This window comes from Hypomesus nipponensis, chromosome 17 (genome assembly GCF_054491055.1).
Source record: "Hypomesus nipponensis isolate SF chromosome 17, ASM5449105v1, whole genome shotgun sequence".
Taxonomy (NCBI): Eukaryota; Metazoa; Chordata; class Actinopteri; order Osmeriformes; family Osmeridae; genus Hypomesus; species Hypomesus nipponensis.
This window is the reverse complement of record NC_140377.1, coordinates 6,502,501-6,525,636: the sequence shown is the minus strand read 5'-3', so window position 1 is coordinate 6,525,636 and position 23,136 is coordinate 6,502,501. Positions and strand designations below refer to the sequence as shown.

The following is a 23,136-nucleotide window of genomic DNA, read 5'->3' as shown; positions in this document are numbered from 1 at the left end:
ACACTTGAAACGAACTAATATTGCATAGGAGAGTTGGATATCTTATTGTCTTTCTCAGATATCTGAGATTTCTTTATTTGAGATATGCCTTCTTTCATTGTGTGTCTTGAAAATTCTAGGTTCTAAGTGTGAGAGTGGGTGCATGTGTGTTATAATGTATTCATGGTGTTACATGCATGAAAGCCGCTTAGCTTGTGGTCTCCTAGGCAATGAGCTTTGATGTTTCCTTATGATACAGGAGCAACCCTGCTATCATTTGTTCGTGCGACTGGGCAAGTGTGTGTGTGTGTGTGTGTGTGTGTGTGTGTCTGTGTGCGTTCCAAAGTATGGGGACCGTGAATAACACAGCTTTTCTGACTGTCCCAGTGTGAGAAACATCCCCCCACAATTTCAGTCCATCACCTATAGACTTCATAGGTGAGCTAGCAACAAGCATAGGGCACATATTCTTCTTGAATTCTCTCTTATCTGTCAGTGTTAATGAGGGACAGGTAATAAGGAGGCAAGCTTAATGCGAATGGGAATGCAGCCATGCTGTGACGCTTCCATTGACGGAAAGCTGCCTCTCATAGGCAGTATCACTGCAGGTTTGTGGGGGACACTGCCAATGTCTCTCTCTCTCTCTCTCTCTCTCTCTCTCTCTCTCTCTCTCTCTCTCTCTCTCTCTCTCTCTCTCTCTCTTTCTGTCTCCTCTCTTCTTCCCTCCTTCCTCTCTCTCTCGCTCTCTTTTACTCTGCACACGCTCTCCGCTGTCATGGGGAACATAGATATGTTCACCACAGAGAATGAGCTCATAGGGTGCTCAATTTGGTCAAGATGTGTTCAGGGTGTGAGAAAAAGAGAGAGGGAGAAAGAGAGAGACCAAACGAGAAGAAGAGATGATCCTAATGAGAAAGTATTCTATACCCCCCTCCCTCTCCCTCTCTCTCTCTCTCTCTCTCTCTCTCTCTCCCTCTCTCTCTCTCCATCGTTCCTGCCTGGCTGCTCAGAGGAGGGATCTGCCCTATCTTTCCCAGCTTAGCACTCCTTTGTGAGGGGAAGGCAGAGGGAGTAGAGAGGGAAAGGGGGAAGATAGAGGGAAAGGATGAAAGAGAAAAGGGCTGTTTTTAAACGGTCGTTCTTAACCTGATCTGATATGTTACACGTCCACTGACTCTGTCTTCAAAGTGCCACTGTGGATCCACAGCTCCTTGTATGTGTCTGTGTGTGTGTGTCTGCATATGAGTATCAGTGCATGTGTGTGTCTGTATGGGATTTTATTTTATTTAGTGTGTGTATGTGTGTGTGCGTATGCATGACTCAAAACAAGGGTGTAATCATGGGGTAAATTGGAGTATTCTGTTGCAGTAAGTGAAAACTAGTAGAAGACTTGTGTGTGTGTGAGAAGGCTCAGCGGGACACTGCAGAGATGGAGGACATAGTCTATTGAGACTGTGCTGTGTGTCGCTGCATATGTCAGCTTGATGATCTAGGATTATAGAGAACTAACAACCAACAACTATTTTCTTCTACACAGGTCGATGTTCTCTGTCTTTGTCTGTCCATCCTCTTGCCTTTCGGCAACTCTCGCTCTCTCTCTCTCTTTCCCATTCGCTCACCAACTTGGTCTCTCTATCTCTCCTTATGTTCACACTCTTTCTCATCGGCCTCCCCCTCCCTCTCACACCCCCTCTCTTCTCCTCTCACTCCCCCTAACTCTCCTTCTTCCCAGCCCGGCTTCTTTCTCCCACCTCCGTCCCTCTCTCCCCTCCTCACCCTGCCCTACTCACAGTGTTCACAGCTCTAAGGGGTTTTCACGCTGCAGATGGCCTTAGTGTTGCTTTAGTTTTGCTCTGGTGAAGATTGCACACAAACATACATATATATACACACACACACACACACACTTGAGACTGCTCTCTTCATTAACTTGGGAGAGTGTCAATACAAATCCGCAGTTTTCAGTAGTCTCAGACGTCTAGTCTAGTACTTGTCTTGAAAACCTTATTGGAGAGCACCAATAAGCACTGAGTCACCTAAGGGCCAGACCCAGTTCCAGTAGTGATAGGGAGAGCATTTGTTCTTAGTCCATGCCAAATAGTTGTCTTGGTGTTCAAGTATTGGATTAAAATCGGCGTGAACTCACAAGGCTAAACTAGGATTACCTAAGTATGCACATATTCAAACATGCAGTCAGTCAGTTAGACACACCAGTACTCCTGTACAGACACACACACACACACACACACACACACACATACACTGGAGATAACAGGAGCTCACACAGCTGAGCTGGGCCTCATGTTGTTTCTGTTCACGTTGCTTTGAAGATGACTGTGAAGTTTGGCAGCGGGATGGGTGCTCAGCCCAACACAGCCCTCTGGGGTGGTTCAATCCATACACACACACATCCACACACACACATCCACACACAGAAACTCTATCTCTCTCACACACACACACATACAGTACACACACACACACACATGCCCTGTGGGGCTGGACAAAGGGCATCCATGTGGCAGTGCCAAGCCCGCAGGGTGCAAATCCAGCGCCAGCTGACTCACCAGAGCAGGTGTGCTCTCACTGAAAACAGTCAGGAACACGCGACACACACTTCAAACAAACATGCTTCCCCATCAATCAGGACATCACCTACACTGACTGCCCATGAGGTGTGACAGCATCCTTTACCAGACACCTCAAACTGCTCTGATTAGTTGCCATTGATTTTGTTTAGCTAGACAGAGGAGAGTCTTCGTCACAGAGGGAGAGAAGGGGAGAGAGATCTAAAGTGAGAGGGGCAGAGAGAAATATAATTAGGCGTGAGAAGCCTGGCATATTGAGAAGCTCCAACCAAACACAACTACACACACGCACACACACACACACACACACACACACACACACACACACCACCACCGCTAATGCCCCTGAGGGACAACACCTGGGTCTAGACCCCCCCCTCTCCCACCCTCCATCCTCCTGAGACCCAGTCCCAAGAGACTAATCATTGCCAAACTCTCTCTCTCTCTCTCTCTCTCTCTCTCATACTCTCTCACTCTCTCACACTCTCTCTCTCTCTTTCTATCTCTCTTGATCTCCCATCTCGTTTTTACCAATCTGAAATAATCCTATTTGGTATCACCCTTAAGCGAAGGGCCAAACACCAAGTGATGTGTAACCGTAAGAGAGAGAGAGAAGTAATGTGCAATAGAAAGGAAAATAGAAATATGGAGGTAAAGAGGGAGTAAGAGAAAGAGAGAAAGAGGGAGAGAGTGAGTCGACTGATCGAGTGACCAAAGGGTAGAGTTTCCGTGTTTTTGTGGATGCTTGGCATGATGGGAAGGGGTTGACATATGGCCCTCACTGGGGTTCATAGGTCATACCAACAGTGCCGGCATCTCAATGGGGAATCAGCCACCCTGTTGTGTGTGTGTTTGTGTGTGTGTGTGCATGCATGAGTAGATGGACACAGACAGCAGGGTCACCACAAGTCAGGCCATCACACAGGAAGCGTTTCTCTCTGTAGTGACACTTTCCCCTGACGGTGTCACTTCCTGTTTAACGGTTGCTTTACATGGTGCATAGCAGGTGACAGCTTTCTGCTACACATGCCACCTGCAGATACACACACGTGCACAAGCGTATGGACATATGTATGAATGTACTTATGTGTAATGATGTTGCAGGTAGAGTGGGGTAAGATGGTTAGATGGTGGAGTCAGTAATAGCTTTTCATTCCTGAATGGTTGTTTTGACTGGAGGTTTGACTGGGATCAAAGCTTGGAGCAGACCTCCCTCAGAACCTCATACACCCACAGACAGATGTTTCAGCAATGTCCTGGGACCGACACACACACACACACATTCACACATACATACACTGACTAGTATCTGAGGTCTGTCTGCCTGCCAATGTTTCTGTGTCCAGGTGTTGGCCTTATCCATCATGGTATATAGACAACTTGACAACGTGCGTGTGTGTGTGTGAGGTGACGGTTTGACAGCTTGCAGAGGATGACACGTCCCCGCGTCTCTCTGCCAGATGCTGTTTTTGCACCCTGTGTTAGTTACTGTATGTGTTTCCTCTGTTAGTTCAAACTTCAGGCAGGGTCGGCTCCAAGGGGGGATATTGACGGGCAGTGAATGGAATGGCGTGCCCCCTCAAAAAATATAAATATATAAATTAGTATGTCATAATTCTGTCTGAGTTGATATGATGACGCTTTAAAAATAATGCATTAATTCATGAATTGTTCTATAATGCTTCATTACAATACCTTTTTATTAGCCTACTTGGTTTAAAACGTGTGATCTGATAGTTAACTGACACTAACTAGCAATAACCCTTTAACACTGGCATTGGCTATAAATGAAATATCAAGATGGCTACACTTTCCTGCAGAATATGTAGGTCTGCTCATATCTTGACTCTGATACATCCTTTGTAAATGCGAGCCCCCCCTTGTGAAAAAAAATGCCCACCCATTTAATTCGTTCTGGAGCCGAGTCTGACCTCAGGGTTCAGCAGTGTCCATCTAGCCATCTAGAGAAACACACACACGCGGTGGTGAAAAAAAAGAGAAATGCAGAAGAAGTAAAAGACAGAAGGAAAGAGAAACCACTTCATAGTAGTTTAGATACCCAGGGTTTAGGTTTTGCTGTAATTCCGCCCACTTCTCACTCTAATCCCTGTGATACTTTGATGTTCCAGTAGTGACATCACTCTCATGAATATTTATGAGGGACTCTAAATGTCTAAGCCTACTGTAGCACCCCCCCCCCACACACACACACACACACACACGCAGGAAAGAAACACAATTGGTGAGAGTAGTCATTTGAGGAGAGAGGAAAAGAGAGATGGCATGATTTTCTAAAAGAAACGGTATAAGTCACAGCGCTCTTCTCATGAATTCATTCTCATGAATAATTGTTTAAATAGGAGAAATCAAAGAGAATCCCATCTGTCGCTATCTATCTTTCCTTCCTGCCTTCCATCTCATCCTCCCTTCCCCCTTCGCCTCACCCACTCACCTGGGCAGGAATGGAGAGGTGTAATCATTGGAGAAACAGATGCAAAATAATGGACACTTTAGTTGATACAAAAATTGGGGCAAAACCTGCGTGCATGCATGTGTGTGCGTGTGTGTGTGCGTGTGTGTGTGTTGTTTTGAGGAGGAAGAGAGATTAACAGTTAGGGACAACGTGAACAGGTGAGGGAGTACAGAACAGAGAGGACACAAAAACACTGCAGACACCTTTAAAATGTATTTTCTTTTATTATTTCTAAGTATTATACTGTATATAATATTATTTCTCTCTACATATATGTCATCATATGTATATCTAAGTAAAAGTGTGCTTTTCCACAGCATGTGTTGAAGTTGGACTGCTGTTTGTTGGAGATTTACTCATACAGTGAACTGGCTAGCTGTCAGCTATATGTGTGTGTATGTGTGTGTATGTGTGCGGTTGTCTGTAAGTATCTGTGTGTAGTATCACATGATTTGGCTCAATGGCATGGAGCAAGACTAAGTTCCCCTTAGTCACTGATCTGAGGTCAGTTTTTCAGTTACCCCTCAATGGTTAAGGTTGGATTCTGGGATAGTTGACTCTGATCCTAGATCTGTGTTGAAGGGTAACTTCATGCCCAAAACCAATGTCGTGTTCGTGTGTAACAGTCCTCAGGTCAGTTCAAAATAACTGCTTGGCTTTAGAGGTGACCCTGGAAGCTCCCTGAGCTGACCTGGGACCAGCTGTCATAGGGGGCCACTGCTGTGCCTTGGAGCCCCCTCCTCTGACCCTGGATCAGCGCTCTCAGCCAGGTCCGGTAGGAACGGGGAACACTGGAGGCCTTCAAGCAGATCCCAGAACAGTCCTTACAGAGCAGATTTCAGTACAGTCATCTGCCTAAAGACAAGCCCGGAGAAAACTCTGAATGTGAATATTTGATCCCAGTGCAGTCCTTACAGGTAGTCCAGATGAGGAGGAGGTTATGTGGAAGCTCCATGGCTGATCTAGGACCTGTCTGAAGGCAGGAGAGGCAGGCACTGGGTGCATGGACGAGATGCGGCAGCATGTATGATGTGTATTGTGTGTGTGTGTGTGTGTTCAGAACAATTCAGTCTAATCTCATCTCTCAAAGTGAATCAGGGTTTAGTCCATGGCTGATGGGGCTTGATCATTGTTCTGGAAACTCCACAGAGGAATTTTAAGAAACACAATGATTTCCCTTTTTTCTTCTTCTTTTAAGAAACACATAAGCAGATAATGATGATTTCCCAGAATTCACACAGTGATTTTCGAGGCCAGGGTTTGTCAGTGTGGCTGGAGAGGCGTGGTGCTTGGGGCCAGGCCAGGCTGGTGCTGACCGGGCCCACACGTGACGTGTGGTCCACAATGTGAGGTGTCCCGTGGACAAACAGTGACTTCTGGCATCAGTGAGGCGAGGCAACCGTCCGTTTAAGTTCAGCTGAGTGCCCAGGCCGCCCCCCCCACCCCTCCCTCCTCCTCCTCTCCTCCTCCCCCTCTCCTCTCCTCCTCCCCCTCTCCTCTCCTCCCCCTCCCCTACTCTGTTCCCTCTGGGGAAGCTTCAGAACTGATCAAAACAACACAACTCACGGACCACACAGAGTAGAAAAGAAACTAGAGCAGTACAAATACATCAATCTACCCCATCGTAAACCCGCTCCAACTGCAGAGGAGTCCGAGCCGGTCTGAGCTGGGTAAGCTCAGAAAAAATTGCACCTTTTAGAATATTCATACTGTGATTATTTATCTAGGGATGAGTGTCAAAGCACTATGGCATAAGCAGAGGAACAGGCTGTGTCTCAATCAGCACCTCAAAGTGCACTCCTGTGAAGCAGTCCAGTGTGGTTCTGGTCAGATGTAGTGTGCTACCTGGAGGTTAGAAGGTGCTGTGAGAATGGGCCACACAAAGAGAGAGTAAGGGCGGAGTGCTGGAAGCTGATGGTTGTGACATGAATGGCTGGAGTCAATGCATATGGCTCATGAATGGTAGTGTAACCTCTGACCCTTACTTTGACCCCCCTATTAAATGACCTCTAAGTAGAAACCCGAATGCTGATGCAACTAGTCTAGTGTGAAACTTCGAGAATATTACAGCATTTCCAATGTCAGGAGTTCACAGAGTTGAATTACCTTAACCTAAAGCTAACCCTAACTAACGTAGCCTAACCTGCTAGAGTAGAGGGCGAATAGTCTTCAGAGTGGAACACATTAAAATGCCCACGAGGCTGTGGATAGTCCTTTTGCATAAAGCATTTGTACTTACTTATTCAGCTGGTTAAAAACTATTGTTCCTGTGCAAAATGTGTTTTGAGCCCCCCCCCCCCCCCCCCCACCTCCCCATCCCAAACCCCCATGGTAACTACTGCAGCGTGGAGCGGATAAAAGCCCTTGTGTGCTCATGTCCTTTAAAAATTAAAAGCCCTTCGGAAGAAAAAAAAACTGTTTGTTTCACTCCAACTCTGGACGGCAGGCTGCTGCCGGGGCCTGCAAAATTCATATTTACACACGGAGACTTAGCAGGTTGAGCTGCCCATTTGTAGGCTTCCGTTATGGCAAGTGGACCGGCAGGACACAGCGGAGCAGAGTGCCAGCAAGTCACAGTTTGAAACAGCTTTATTATCATGGTAGGTTGTAGCAACTGAAGTATTGTTTCATCTTTCACTTATACAACGGCTCAGGTAAATGAAACAATGTAGGTTTTCCTCCTCCTCGACTCTCATGTTCAACACTCTGAAGACACAGACAGGACGCCGTGACTGAATTCTACCAAATGTGCTCAAATTCTCTCTCTCTCTCCTCTATGTTTTCTCTCTCTCATCTATCTTTTCTCATGCCTTTCTCTCATCCAGTGATGTCACTAATGTCCTGACTAATTCCTGTGTTTTTCTTCAAAACACCTGAACACATACAGAGCCAGAAGTGTTTGTGTGACTGAGACTAAAGACAGAAGACTTCCCTGGCAAGGTAAGATCAGACTCCAGTATCTTTATGTGTATATGAATGATGTAAACATGTATATAATTTAACTGAACTTCTCTGCATGTATGACAGATGATCAAATAATGTGTACAGCGTTCTGGATGTCAGATAGGGCATCATTTTCTTTACACATGTATGACACATGACACTGTTGAAGTTGTATATGGATGTGTGTGTATGTGCGTGTGCATGTGTGTGTGTGTGAGTGTTTGTGTGCATGACAGGCGGTGATGAAGAGAGCGGAGCTGTGTGGCTGTGAGTGATGCTATGGTCCGGTCTGGGTCTGTGTTCAGACTGATTGTCTCTGGCAGGGAGACAGACACACTGGCAGTAAGAGAGAGAGGAGAGAGAGAGAGAGAGAGAGAGAGAGAGAGAGAGAGAGAGAGAGGGAGAGAGAGAGAGGGAGAGAGAGAGAGGGAGAGAGAGAGAGAGAGAGAGAGAGAGAGAGAGAGAGAGAGAGAGAGAGAGAGAAGGAAGGAAGAAAGGAACGAAGAAAGGAAGAAAGGAAGGAAGGGGGCAATTAAGATTATACTTAGTAGTAGTTTGAGGTTAATTGTTTGTGAGTGACAGAAAAAGAGAGAGATGTGAAGGTTGTGGCAGCTTATTACACTGAAATATTTTCAAAGGAAGAATGAAAATGGTTCCCTCAAATACAAATGTGCAGCCTTCATTTATCATGGGTTGCATTACAGTATCTCACTAACACACTGTTCTCCAAAGACTGAATTGGTGAAAGCAAGGATTCAACCACATCAAATTGTCACCTGTGTGACGTCCGTGGTGACAAAGGATTCAAATGAAGTCATCCCCAGTCCTCCACCACCAATATGACTATACTTCATTCCTTTCGAGGTGACACAGAGAAGACATAGGACCGTGACTTTTATCAAAGTAATCCCTGGCATGGGGCAAGGTCCGAAGTGAAATTGGGTGAGAGATGTGGTGAGGGATGCGGTGAGAGGGGAGAGGGACGGGACTGATTGAGGCATGACGGGTGAGGGCAGACAAACATGGTTGGTATTTTGAAAGGTTTTTAGGTGAAAAAGAAATGTAAAAAGTGACTGAAAAAGGAGTAGAGTAAAAGGAAGCACCAATGACCTAACATTTACCATCTAAAGAGTTAAATATAGTAAAGGTAGACGTGGCCCCTACTTACAGACCTAGGGTCAGATTACCCACCCCCCACCCCACCTTAGTCCTCACTATCAGAGGTTTCATAAAGACCTGACCCTAGGTCAGTTGTTCTGGCCAACGCCTAGATTTTCAGTTAAATATACTGGTATAGAAACAGGTGGAAGCTCCTTAGTGCTCCCTGTGCTAACCCCACCCTGCTACTGTCCTGGGGTCAAAGGTCAGGGGGGGGGGGCAGGGGTCAAAGATGGTAGTTCATAGTCCTCACAAGTCTTTCACCCCCTCGTCCCTCTCGACCATTTGACCTTAGATCCCACCGTGCTCTGGTGTTGGCTGTAGGTGCCCTGAACCTTTTTTTCCAGATATGTTTTCACTTCCCTGTAGGTTAAAGGTGCATTCTGTAGCTTTTCTCCACCACCCAAACAAATACCAGGCCTGCTCTGTACTATTATATTTTGAATAAAAAGCTTCAGAATGCACCTTTAGTTTGCTAAAGGTAAAGCTGCACCTGATCTGACAGCCCACCTGCGACCACAGAAACACCCCCCACCTCCCCACTGACTCCCCCACCCTCCCAGGACCGAGAGTTCATCAACGCCCCTAAACCCTTACCCTGCCCCGCGCAGCCTCAGCCCCCTCTAAACTCTCCCTCCCGCCTCAGTCCTCTCAACCAATGGGGCCGGCCCCCCTCAGACAGGTGTGGTTCTCCTGTTGGGGTCCTTGCCGTAGTCCTTGGTCAGCGTGCTGCTCTGCAGGAATTCCCTCTCCGAGTTGAGCAGCGCCCCCATGGCCGCCTTGCTGCCCGCCTCGCGGGGGTTCAGGGTGTACATGGAGATGTCGGCGGCCGCCGGCCCCGTGTAGCCGCCCTTCCCCAGGGGCGAGGCATCGCGGCTGGGCGCCTCGGAGGAGCGCACGCTGGAGCGGCGGCGGAAGCGGTAGCGGTAGGACGGGATGCGGCTGAAGGCGGACTTCTTAATGAGCTCGGTACGGGACTTGGCGCGCTGCTTGCGGTGCTTCTCGATGAACATGTGCACGGCGAGCACGCCCACCATCTCGGCCATGATGAAGGAGAGAGCACCGAAGTAGAAGGACCAGCCGTAGGAGTAGCTCTTCTTACTGTCACTCTGACCGGGGTCGCCCGAGTTAGCGGATATGTACACGATGATGCCGATGATATTACTGAGGCCTGGGGGGGGGGGGGGGGAGGGGCGGGGGAGGGCAAGGAGAGGGTGGAGAGAGAGGTTAGAGAGAGAGGAACGAGATCAATTGCAGAGAAAGGGGAGGAGGAAGAAGAAGAAGGAGAGACATGGAGTCAGCCATGGAAATATAGGGGCGATTGATAGAAAATGGAGACAGCCCAAAAGGAATTGGAGACGGAGAAAGAGAGAGAGAGATAATGTGTCAGGAGAGAGGGAGGAGAGAGGTGGTAGTGGGTTATTGCACACAGCTGGGTTCTCTCATTCCGTATCATTACCCACAATGCACTGCTCGGCAGCCGTGTGGAACACAGAAAAGAAGAACAATTAGGCTGCTTTAATTAGCCCGCATCATCCCAGCATATAGTGGTAAATAATTACCAATTTGGCTTCATGAATTTACTACAAAACCCAATGGGACTCAACACATCCCACTGAACAGTAATTATAGTGCTTTGTGTGAGTGTGTGTGATGGCATGTGAGTACAAGTGTGTTGTATGTGATCGTGTGAAAGAAAGTGACTGCGAGTGTGAATCTGGGAGGATTGTGTGTGTATGTGTGTATGTGTGTGTTTGCGTGTCTGTGTACACCGACACACTATTACAGCGACTTCATGGTGTTCTTGTTGATTGATTAATCGGGCGTCACGTCCAATTTCCACACACTCGATTTTTAGACAGGCGCATTGGTGTGCTTTAGACGCCTAATGGGGTCCTTCAGCAAATATTAGAACAGCGCAGTCATCTGGTTAACATGTTCCCCCAGTCGCACACACACACAGAGGGCCAAAACAGCACAAACGAATCAACAGTCGGCCATGTTGCTTGCTTGTTTGTTTGGCTGAGGAGGGGGAAGCAGCCAATAGAGTGAGCATGCCCCAGGGAGTCATGGGATTGATATCACAGTCTATCAGTGGAGGGATGTAAATGTAGACCATGTGCAATTCAGGGTCACTGAGCAGTGTTGGAGATCCGATAAAGTCGTAGGCCAGTGAGGGAAGAAAAACTACCTGAACCAGTCTGTGTGTGTGTGTGTATGTCTGTGTGTGTGTGTGATAGGAGTCTCTAACAGTTCAGCGCACCACGTTTTTTAGAAACCCCATGGGTTCACGTTTTACATTGTCTTCAACGCACTGACTTCAGCCCTGCCATGGGGAGGCACACACACACAAACACACACGCACTCATGCGCACACACACACAAACACACACACACACATGTGCACACTCAAGCTCACCTGCAGAGACAAAGAAGATTCCGGCGCTGAGTATGACGTTATGACGACTTCGGTAGAATTCGCTGGCAGCGACACACAGCCCCCCCATGAACAGCAGCCCCACACTCATGATGGGGAAGATACTGGAGGCCCGCACAGCTCCTGAAACACACACACACGTGCGTACACAGACACACACACAGGCATTCACATTTATGAGATCAAAGGAGAGCTATAGTGTGTGTGTGTGTACGTGGGCTCTTACACACGTACACACACACACACACAATACTGACGAGTGAACGCTTGGTTAAGTCTGAATGCAGAACATTGTACGGCCCTCTGTCTCCAACAGGGAAAGAGATGGAATGGAAAGTTGGAGGGAGAGAGGGAGAGGAGAAGATGGACGTGGAGAGCGACAGACAAGCAAGTCCAAATGACAAATAGCAACGGACAGGAAAGGAGAGGACGAAACCGAAAAAAGCCATTAGTTAAAAGGGAGATGGAAAGATAGTGATAGATAACATAAAGAGGGAAAGACAGAGACAAAGATATAAAGGGAGAGAGATAGAGACATAGTGAAAGGCAGATAGAGAGAGAGGAGTGAGGCATTGAGACAGACAGAAAGACATGGAGGGAATCAGAGAAAGAGAGAGAGAAACGGAGATATCAAAAGAAAGTGAAGAGATAGAGACAGAGATAGAAAACAGAGACAGAGAGAAAGAGACAGAGAGAAAGAGACAGAGCCGGGAGAGGACGGTGTAGTGATTTGAGATGTCTGGGAAGGCTTCCAAACCTCTGGGCTCCAGTCTCAGTCCTGATCTGCATCAGGCCAGCTAGCAAAATAACAGCTTCTGTGTGTATAAATGTACTGTGTGTCTATGTGTGTATGCGTGTGGTTGTGTTATAGTGGTTGTGTACTATTTTTGTACATTTCTATGTATGTCAAGTCTTTGTTTTGTTCGTTTTGTTCCAAACATCCTCCGTTTGACTGACTGCTCCAGTGGCCAGTGCTGAGAGAGTGGTGAGTCGAGTCCTGCCCCCATGGCCCACACCCCAGGGCAGTATGAAATGCCGGTCAGTGGGTCCCCTACTCTCATTGGCTGGCTCACTCCCTGGCTCCGTATTCTGATTGGCTGCCTCTGGGGATGTGAGGCGTTTGCCCAGTGTTTGCTCTCTCCTCTGATCTCACTGCTGCAAAACAACAGCCATATTTCTCCCTATCTCTCTCTCCCTCCCCCTGGCTAACCCTAACCCTAACCCACCTTTTAGTCTATTTTTCTAGGTTTCTTGCTCTCTCTCTCTCTCTCTCTCTCTCTCTCTCTCTCTCTCTCTCTCTCTCTCTCTCTCTCTCTCTCTCTCTCTCTCTCTCTCTCTCTCTCTCTCTCTCTCTCTCTCTCTCTGTCCATGTCTTACCCTATCTCTCCATATCTGTCCCATCTGTTTCTAACTCACTACCTCACTACAGTGTGTCTTTGTTGCCATGTTCCCTCTCTGGTCTTGTTCTTTCTCTCTATCCTTTGTTCTACCCCTAAACAACAACCTAATTTCCCAGGCTATGACTCTCTCTTTAATTTCCTTTCTCTCTCTCTCCCTTTCAAGCCTTCTCTCTTGCTCTCTGTCTCTCTATTGCTCTACGCACCTCCCCCTTTCTGGTTTGACTATTTTAACTTCAGCGGGTCTTATGCATGACAGGCCACCATATGTAAGACGGCAAATGAGTTCAACACAACGACAATACCACAAGGAGAAAGAACAGTCAACATGACATTGTACCAGGGTAATAGTGCTTCAGCATATATTCATTGTGAGGTCACTGCGTGTGCTTATGTCCGTGTCCTCGCGAGAGCGTGCGTTTGCGCAGGTGTGTGTGTGTGCACGTGTGAGTGTGTGTGTTCAGCATAATAGTGCTTCAGCATATATTCACTGTGAGGTCACTGCGTGTGCTTATGTCCGTGTCCTCGCGAGTGCGCGCGTTTGCGCAGGTGTGTGTGTGTGCACGTGTGAGTGTGTGTGTGTGGTGTGTGTCAGACTTACGGAGGAGGTATTCCGCCGCATCCGCCTCGTAATCTGCATCCTCTGGAAAATGATCAATCTTCTTACACACCCCTCGGAACGTCCCTGCAGAACACACACACAAGTTAGCTGCCGATCGTGCAGCTCACGGCCACACAGAGGGGCTGACCCAAACACACAGCACGGTCGTGTCAGGGCCCACGACGAAGCACTTCAAAGCCATCCCTGTCGTTTGTTCTCATAAAGCCGAACTTCCATGCTGTATGTGAAGGTTCCGAATTCCTTGCCCGGACGCGCCGGATGTTTCCACGCTCGCTTCCGCATCTCCCTGCCGCACACACGCACATGTATACATGCGCAAATGCAACACCCGGACACAGGCATACAGAGACACACGTACACACGTACACCCGCGTGCACACACACACACACACACAGAGAGTGAGCCCTTGGCGGGGCTGTGTGGCTGAGATGACAGATGATCAGGGATAGAGCTGTTGCCCGGAGGCTGTGTGTGGGAAACACTAATGAAAAGCCTTATCTCACCCAGCACACACACAGCATACAGGGAAGCTGCCACACACACACATCACACACACATCACACACACACACATATGCCATAGACGCACGCACACACACATATGCCATAGACGCACGCACACATGCGCACGCACTCGTATACAAACCAGAGATACATACTAATTAACCTAGAACACGAGTTTATAACCACTGCATGTCGGCGTGCATGTGTGTTTGTGCACGTGTGATTTTGTGTGAGTGTGTGCGTCGGTGTGTATGTGTGTGTGTCGGTGTGTGTGTGTGTTGTATTGACTGAGATCAGGTCTCTTGTGAATGCTATGAGGAGCAGTGAGTCAGGCAACGAATGAGTCATCCCTCCTCTAATCCCTCCACACACACACGCGCGCGCGAGCACATGCACGCGCACACACAAACATGGCTGTCTCTCTTTCTCTGCATGCCTGCAGTTTAGCTCCCACCCTGTTATTCAGTCCCATTCACACATTCCCGTGCTTCGCTCCACAGGGGGAAACCGAGAGAGGGAGAGAGAGGCGGAGATGGAGGGAGGGAGGGAGAAAAGCAGAGAGGGAGAGAAAGGCAGAGAGAGAAAGAAGAGAGAGAGAGACATTGGTATACAGAGGGAGAGTGGCACATAGGTCCAAAGGGAAAGAGACGGGGGCGATCCGGGGAGATAGGGATAAGAGGAAGAGGGTAAAAGGTAAGGAGAGGATGAGAAAAAGTATGAGAAAAGGAAAGGATGAAAGTTGAAAGGAGAAATAGAGGAAGAGGAAGCGAAAGGAAGGAGAGAACCCGGAGAGATACATGACTACTCTCTGGTTGTTGAGCTACATCACACCTTATCTGAAAACATAACAGCTGACGCCAGAGTGGACACACACACACGTTCATGTGGCAATGGTACAGGCATATTTCGCATATTTCAGTGGGCAATGACAACCCTCCTCAGCCCCTCCCCCCCCGCCCCCCCCCCCCACCTCCCCTTTAAAGGAGCATTACTGGTTTCAACAAAAACATGTGGTCACGTGACTTCTAGTGGGATGACCCGATCTCCATGAGTTACTGCCATTCTAAAACCCTTGCTTATGAACACCAGTTCTCATTATACACACTCACACTCATCCATACACAGACAGTCATTAAAGGCAGTGCGTGTCCCCCAGGTCAACTCATCCATCACAGTAAGGTGGGATCCTATTGACTACAGGCATCCTGGGAACCTTTCAAAAATATGAGTCTCCTCTGTGGGGGAGCTGCTGTTCCGCAGCTAATGGCGTGATGGAGGGATAGAGGGATGGAGGGGTGGAGGGGAACAGAGAGCAGATGATGCGTGAGAGAAGAGGGAGAAAAGAGAAGAGAGAGGAGATATGGGGAAAAGAGAGGAGAAATAATAGAGGAGAGAGGAGAGAGAGGGAGAGAGGGGAGGGCGGAGACGAGATGCGAGAGGAGTAAGGAGAGATGAAAGAGAAGAGGGGATAAGCATAGGATGAGAGGAACCGGTAGAAGTGGGAGATAAATAAAAGAAAGAGGAAAAATGGATAAAGAATCTACAGGGAAGAGAACTATGAGGGATCAGATGGAATATTTATTTACATGTGAGTGTGTGAGTGTGTGTGTGTGTGTGTGTGTGGGGGCGAGAAGAAAATAGACGTTGAAGAAGCAAACATTTGTCTGACACCACTGCTGTGAAACACTCTATTGGCAAGGAATATACTCTCTGTATCTCTCTCTCCCTCTCTCTCTCTCTCTCTCTCTCTCTCTCTCTCTCTCTCCCTCCCTCCCTCTCTCTCTCTCTCTCTCTCTCTCTCTCTCTCTCTCTCTCTCTCTCTCTCTCTCTCTCTCTCTCTCTCTCTCTCTCTCTCTTTTCTTATCTCTCTCTCTCTGTCTCTCTCCCTCCCTCTTTCTCTCCCCCCACAATTTTTCTGTTGCTGTATTCATTTTACATCATGCTTCACCGGGCTGACTGGACTAAGAGTTATGTGGTCCCAGCCTTTGATCAACATGATGGTGTTTGTTCACGTGATAGAGTGAGAGACTAAGAGGAGGAACTCTGGCTGTCTACCACGCAGGCCCGACCTAACAGAGATGTAGGGTCCTCATCATAACCCTCTCAGCTCAAATAATCATCTCCCTGTCCTGCAACTCCATCTGTCTGACAGTCAGACTCTTTGTGATGTTGTCTCCCAGCGGTTGTTGTTGCTGTTACCCAGAATTCCCTGTGATGAGGGAAAGAATCATGAACAAACGCAGTGGATCTGACTCACTGAGCAATGACATCATGGAGACCAGCGCCCTGAAAGGCCCAATGGGCACAGAGAGGCAGCATGACACTTTCAAAAACACACATGCAAACACAGGCACAGACACACGCCACTCTTTTGAAAATACAGACCCACACAAACGCACATCCGCAACAGACACACTCTCTGAGGCAGCCACATGCTTCATTTAGTTTTCGATGAAAACGCGTACATGCATAGAGAGTGTGTGTGTGTGAGTCTGTGTGAGTGTGTATCTGCGCATGAAGAGGGGGAAGGGATGGGATATGTAGGCCAGCCAAGCCGCCTGCCAGCGTTCTCTCATAGAGAGATATCAGTCTATCAGTGGACACACACACACACGCAAACACAGTCAAACACACACATCTTATTTAAATGGACATTTGTGAGCTTGTTATCCGTCTACCCATATGTGAGTGGGCATGTGTGTATGCAATTATGTGTGCGTGTGCGCGTGTGTGCTGGCCCTGTTCACCAGCAGATTGTCTGTCCTAAGTAAGTGTTATGGCAGCAGATATTTTATCACTCCGGACTAGACCCCCACCCCCCCCACCCCCCCCTCGCTCCCACTGCAGCCCAAACCTGTATGACCTGTGCTAAACAACCGTGTGTGTGCGCGAGTGTGTGTGCGTGTTCCCTCCTGTCAGGAGTGTGTGAGGTCTGCCTGCCCTGTCACTGATAGTTATGTCCAGTGTCAGAGGACGGTTAGGAGGTCATCACTCAGTCTTACCCAGGATTAAAGCCCTCGTTTTCTCATGTGGGAGGGATACGCCAAACTGTGTGTGTCTGAGTGTGTGTGTGTGTGTGGGGGGGGGGGCAGGTGCGTGTCTCTGCATCGACACGCATCTGGACGCTCCTCCTCTTCCATTTTATCGTGCTCCCCCCCCCCCCCCTCTTCCTTCAGTTGTTCACTTTCTTGCTATCTTTCATCTCAGTGCCTCCCTTCCCTCCCTCCCTCCTCTGTCTGGTCTATGGGGTCAGTGGGCTGTGGCAGGTGATTGATTGTACAGAGCCCCTATAACGGCCAACTTCAATGATGTTATTAATGTCCATGACAGCTCATTTGAATGTGGTTACTGGCTGTAGCCAACACCTGTGTGCAAACGGCAAAGTGTGTGTGTGTGTGTGTGTGTGTGCGCGCGCGTGTGTGTGTGAATGAGGTTACAAGCTGTAAAGAGTGCACCGGTACAGAGCACAGACATGGAGAGGATGAGGGTGAATGCAAATGAGCTATGTCCAGAGAGAGCCTGTAGAAGTGCACACTCTCTTTATCCTTCTCTCTCCGTCACTCTTGATTTCTTTCCTCAGTCTTCCTAAGCCCTCCCATACATCTATATATATATATATATATATATATATATATATATATATGCATACCTGCAAAGATGGACCATGCATTAAATACATAATATGCATATCTGCATGGTCCATCCTTGCGCATGTCTTCATGTATATGAAATGCATTGTAATTTGTCGTAGCTATTTTAGAAGATGTTTGTGACAGTATGAAATTTCACATTAGGCTCAGCAAGTCACAGCCCTCTGCCAACATTTATTTTTAAAACCAATTTGTTCTATTTCGATGCGACCATCGTCACACATTTATGACATCACAGGCAAAATGTGGCGAGGGGGACAAATATGTCACAACACCCTGTTGTCTCTGATTTCGTCCACCACTGTGGGTATGTGTGTACGTGTAATTGTGTGCATTTGTGGCTTGGTGTGACTGAACGAGTGTTGATGGCAACACTGACACACAGTCACACACACACACACACACACACAGGGCCACACACATTCACGCACGCGGTGGGAGCATCCATCAGGAGGCATTTGGCTCACAAAGGTCAGGGTGGCCTGAGGGCAGGATCGGCAACAGAGAGAGCAAAGCATGATGGGACAGAGGGTGGGGGATGGGAGGGAGAGTGGGGGGGGCGTGAGTCACTGTGGTCTACATTCTCCTGCTGGGTTCACAGTGCTGCTACTGTCACACACACATGCGCCCACACACATTGTACACAAACACACACACACACAGACACACACACACAACACATTCCTGAGCATACTCCTCGAAGATGACATGCATGCAGACGTCTTTGCCACAGTGCGTTGCATGCGTGGTAGCGGGGATCAGCGTGACTGACAGTGATCCTACTGAGGCCACAGCCTCAGTCCTCCCTACATGGGTCCCCCCCACCACATTACTGCTCACCACGCCTACATCATACATGTAGCACAGCGGGGGTGGCGCGCTCACGTGAACTGTACGCAACGTACACATGGACGGCTCAACGCACATAGACACACATGCAAACGCAGGGGCCCACGCGCACACACACACGCACACACACTCAAATATGTGTCGAAAAATGTCGGGACCCAAAGTCCCCATGCTAAACGGGAGCGTTCAAGTCAAACACCAAACCAAACGCGTGACTAACGGCTGGGGCCTCTAAGAGGGCCGGCAACGCACAACACACTTTAATTATTCAACTTCCTCTGCCTCATTCCCAGCCGCAGCCAGGCAGAAAACCCCCTTTCTGTTCCTTTCTGTTGGCTTGGAGATAAAAAAAAAAAACACAGGGTTTCAAGGATGTAGCAACAAGGTCTGACATACTTCCTCCATTACTGGAGACCAGGGAGGGGGGGGGGGGGGGCTGGCCGAGACACACGTGTGCTTACACGCACACACACACACGCGCGCGGTCAGACACACACACACACACACACGTATGCACATGCACACAGGCTCTCACACACAAACACATACCCACAGTCGCACACAGTTCAGGTGAGTGCTTTACACCTGTGCGACCATATTGTGTTTACATCGCAAATGTTCTGTGGGTCCACGCTCCACCATTTAGCACAAATGTTCAATTAGCATGCCGAGATGATGGGAATTGTAGTCCTACAGAACACAAAATAGCAAGCAGAGATAATGGGTACCTACAGGCATCCGATACAAAGAACAGTTCTGATGAGAATGGTACCTAATCACATGTCTCTGTCTTTGTATGTGTCACTGTTTCTGTCTGGCTTTGTGTCTCTCTCACACACACACAGACACATACACACACATACACACATTCACATAGCACATGCACATACTGTACATACACCTACTTATGCACCATCACACAATTGTTCTCTTGAAAGACCCTCTCTCATGTACTCTATGAATGTCGCCTCAAGAAAGAATACTAGAAGACTGGAGTGCAGTGAGAGGAGAGCAGGAAGAAGAGGAGGAGAGGAAGAAAGGAAGAGAGGCGAGGGAAGGGGTAGAAAGGCAGAGCAAATTGGACTGCTTGTTTCTGCAGAGCTCTTCTGACAGCTTAGTGTGGGTGAGTGTGCTTCCCTCTCTCTGCCCCTCTCCAGTGCTCTCTTTCTCTCTCTCTCTCTCTCTCTCTCTCTCTCTCTCTCTCTCTCTCTCTCTCTCTCTCTCTCTCCTACCCTTTGTCTCTATAGCTCTCGTTTTCTCTCACACTCTCACTCTTAGCTCCCTTTCTCCATACCTTTTTCACTTTTTTTTCCTCACACCCCCCCTCTCACTTTGTACTTAACCCTCTATTGTCCTCTCTCGTTCTCTTGATCTCTCGTTATGATGGAGGACAGAGGCAGGATGAAAGGAGAGAGAGAGAACAAGAGAGAAAAGAGAGCAGAAGAGAGAGAGAGAGAGAGAGAGAGAGAAAGAGAGAGAGACAGAGAGAGAGAAAGAGAGAGAGAGAGAGAGAAGAAATAAAAGGCAATAGAGAGGCTGGTTTCCAGGGTGATTGCTGATGGAGGAGAGGAGACAGGTTGTGCTTGGATGCACACACAACAGGGGGCGGGGAGGGGTGGGGGGCAGGGGCGGGGGTCCTCCCTCCTTCCTTCATCTCTCTCCATCACTCCCCCGTTTCTGCCTCACTCCTCCATATTTGTATTGCTACTCTCTCCCCCACACATCCCTCTGTGTCCCATCTCTCGTTCCATCCCCATCCCTCCATCCCTGCTGTCTCTCCGTCCTCCCTTTCTCTTCATCTCTACACACACTTTCTTCCTTCTCTGTCGTTTCCATTCCCATTCTCAGATCCTCATGGATTTTCTTCTCCCGAGGAAATGGTCCCCTCCTCACCTCGCTCCTCACCTCTATTTTCCCCTTCGCCCCACTCGTCCTTCCATCCTTTTCCCTCCTTCCCTCCTTCTGTTCCCTGGCGGTCGTTTGTCCCTGGCACGGACAAACATTCCCTAGAGGTGCACCTGCTACTGACATCAGACCACATTCATCTCTCTGTCTGTCTCCCTTTCTCCATCCCTCTTTCTCTCTCTCTCTTCCTCTCCCCTGCCGCCTCTCTAGCTCTCATACCCCTTTCTTCATCCTTCCTTCCACCGCTCTCCGTTGCCTTTCTTCTCTCGTCTCTCCATCCGTGATCCTCTCTCCCTCCATCTAATACTTCCCATCTCTGCGTTGTTTCTCTGGCTTCTCCCTCTCTTCTCCTCATCTGTCTATCTCCAGGAGGCGGGACTTCTCACCCCTCCACGGTGTTCCAGGGTAGACAGGAAGCCTGCATCCACCTACACAGACACAGGCAGGGACTCTCCCCACACCTTCATAGTCATGTCCCTCCAGACCCGGCTAAACCAGCCCACCGTCTCTCCTGCAAGCATTCACAAACCACCTCCAACCTCTTTTTCCTCCACTCTGTTCTGTCTGAAAACTGTAAAAACACGCACTAAGTTCTATTTTACTCTCTATATCTATCTGAACTTCTGCCATGTTCTATACGAACCTCTATCCTGTTTTCATCAGAACTTCTACTATATTCTGTCTACCAATCTCGACGACAAGGACACATACTAGAACTTTACATGATCACATTGGACACTTCCACAGTCCTTTCTGGTGCACTACATTTCCCAGAGTTCCTCTCCTATCCGCTCTCTCTAACTCCCTCCCTATAATCTCTTTCTCAATCCTGTGCCTTCTCCTCTCACTCTATCTCCCCTTTACCCCAACACGGCAAAGCTATTGTCAGATTAACGGTATGTACTGTATGCATGAGTGCTCGGTACTTTATCGAATTCTACATATGTGAGCTCTCCCTCTTGCTTCTGCCCTGTTCAGATGCAAGGCAGATGTACTACAGTCTGAAACAGGCATGTCCTGTCTAATTATAAATGATACAATAGGCAGGGACGCAATAAGGGGACAAGAGAAGGAGGGTCAGAGAAAAATGAGGAAAAACGGAGGAGAAAGAAAGTGTGGGGTTATGGGATGGACAGTTTATGTGTGTGCATGTGTGAGAAAGAGAGATAGAGAGTGTGTGTGTGTGTGTGTGTGTGTGTGCAGACACTGTGTAGTGTCACACAGGGTTGACTGAGCAGAATAGTCCCACAGCTGTGGTTTTTTAGAGGTTTGGGAATATTCTGCATATTTGTCTATTTATCCATTTAATCAGATGGGCTGTGTGTGTGTAAGGGAGAGAGAGAGCGAGAGAGAGCGAGCGAGAGAGAGAGAGTGTGTGTGTGTGTGAAATCATGCCCCATACCTGCACCATCTGGGTCTGTAATAGCCTTCTGCACCCCCCAGAATGAGATGGTTATGTCTCACTGCCCCGGACAACACCCCCTGCTCAACAACACACACACACACTCGCTCTCTCTCTCTCTCTCTCTCTCTCTCTCTCTCTCTCACTCTTTGTCTCTCTCTCTCTCTCTCTCACTCTGCAAATGTGTACCTGGTATCTATGTTTAGCTAATGGTCCACCAAGACACAGACGGGTGGACTGGATGGAGTTGTGCAGCAGGGTCAAATACGTACGTGACAACTTTCTCTTTTCGCTCACTCAATCCTTTTCTCTCCTCTCGCCTGTCACTTGCCCTTGTCTATTTTCTCACCTATCGACCCCCCTTTCCTATTTTTCTCTTCTCTCTTGTCCCCATCTCCGCTCTTATCCACTTCTCTGCCCTGCTTCCCTTTTGAAATACTTTAAGCTTTTGACTCGAAGCCACCATATGTGTCAGGTGGCCAGTGTGTTTCACAATTCACATTCAGCTTGGTTAAAGTAGTACGTTATTTGAAAACCTTTAAGATACTTTAGTAACCAGTCTGGGGTGTAACATGGTGATGGCACTGATTGGCTTTGCGGGGGGAGAGTCCTCGTGGTATTCAGGCTAAATAATGCTGACTGTATATGACAGTCGCCCAATAAGCCCTACTCATCATAACATTCCTAGCATTGAATGACCCCATAACCTGTCAGGTAGCAGGTCTGTCAGCTCCCTCTACCACTGCAGGGAGTGGAGTGACCAGAGAGAGCAGGAGAAAAAAGGAGGTGGAGTTAATAACTAACAGGGTTGACTGCACAGAATTGACAGGCTATACTTCACACATACACACAGAAGCGCGGTCACACACACATACACATACACACACACACACATAGACACGTACCTTCCAGACAACAGGTCCGCCAGAGCCCCGAGTGGGTCATCACTTCCTCGTTCTTCCGGCTCGTGTCATTGTCGTTGGCACTTTTCACCCTGCAGACCCCGCGCGAGTACAGCCAGTAGTCGGTACCGACTGCGATGGTCATCAGGCTGAAGGCGGCGAAAGCGCCTACCGTGGTCACGAGCATCTGGACACCTCTGTCACACATTAGCATCTTGCCTCATGTCACGACACTGAGACACGAACCGTTAAATCCACTCACTCACGGGAGCGGGAGCCCTCAAAGGGACAGTGCACTAGAGGGCTTTAATCTGCACAGTTCAACCG

General features: G+C 48.4%; 1 protein-coding gene across 1 annotated transcript; it reads right to left on the bottom strand.

Moving 5' to 3' along the window:
• Window positions 1-9,795: 9,795 nt before the first annotated feature.
• Window positions 9,796-23,023, bottom strand: cacng3b (calcium channel, voltage-dependent, gamma subunit 3b). The gene is made up of 4 exons (XM_084677938.1): window positions 22,813-23,023; window positions 13,577-13,660; window positions 11,561-11,701; window positions 9,796-10,312 (listed from the first exon to the last, which is right to left on the bottom strand). Exons 1-4 carry the CDS (start codon window positions 23,021-23,023, stop codon window positions 9,816-9,818), a joined length of 933 nt encoding a protein of 310 aa, XP_084534064.1. The 3' UTR covers window positions 9,796-9,815.
• Window positions 23,024-23,136: the final 113 nt, after the last annotated feature.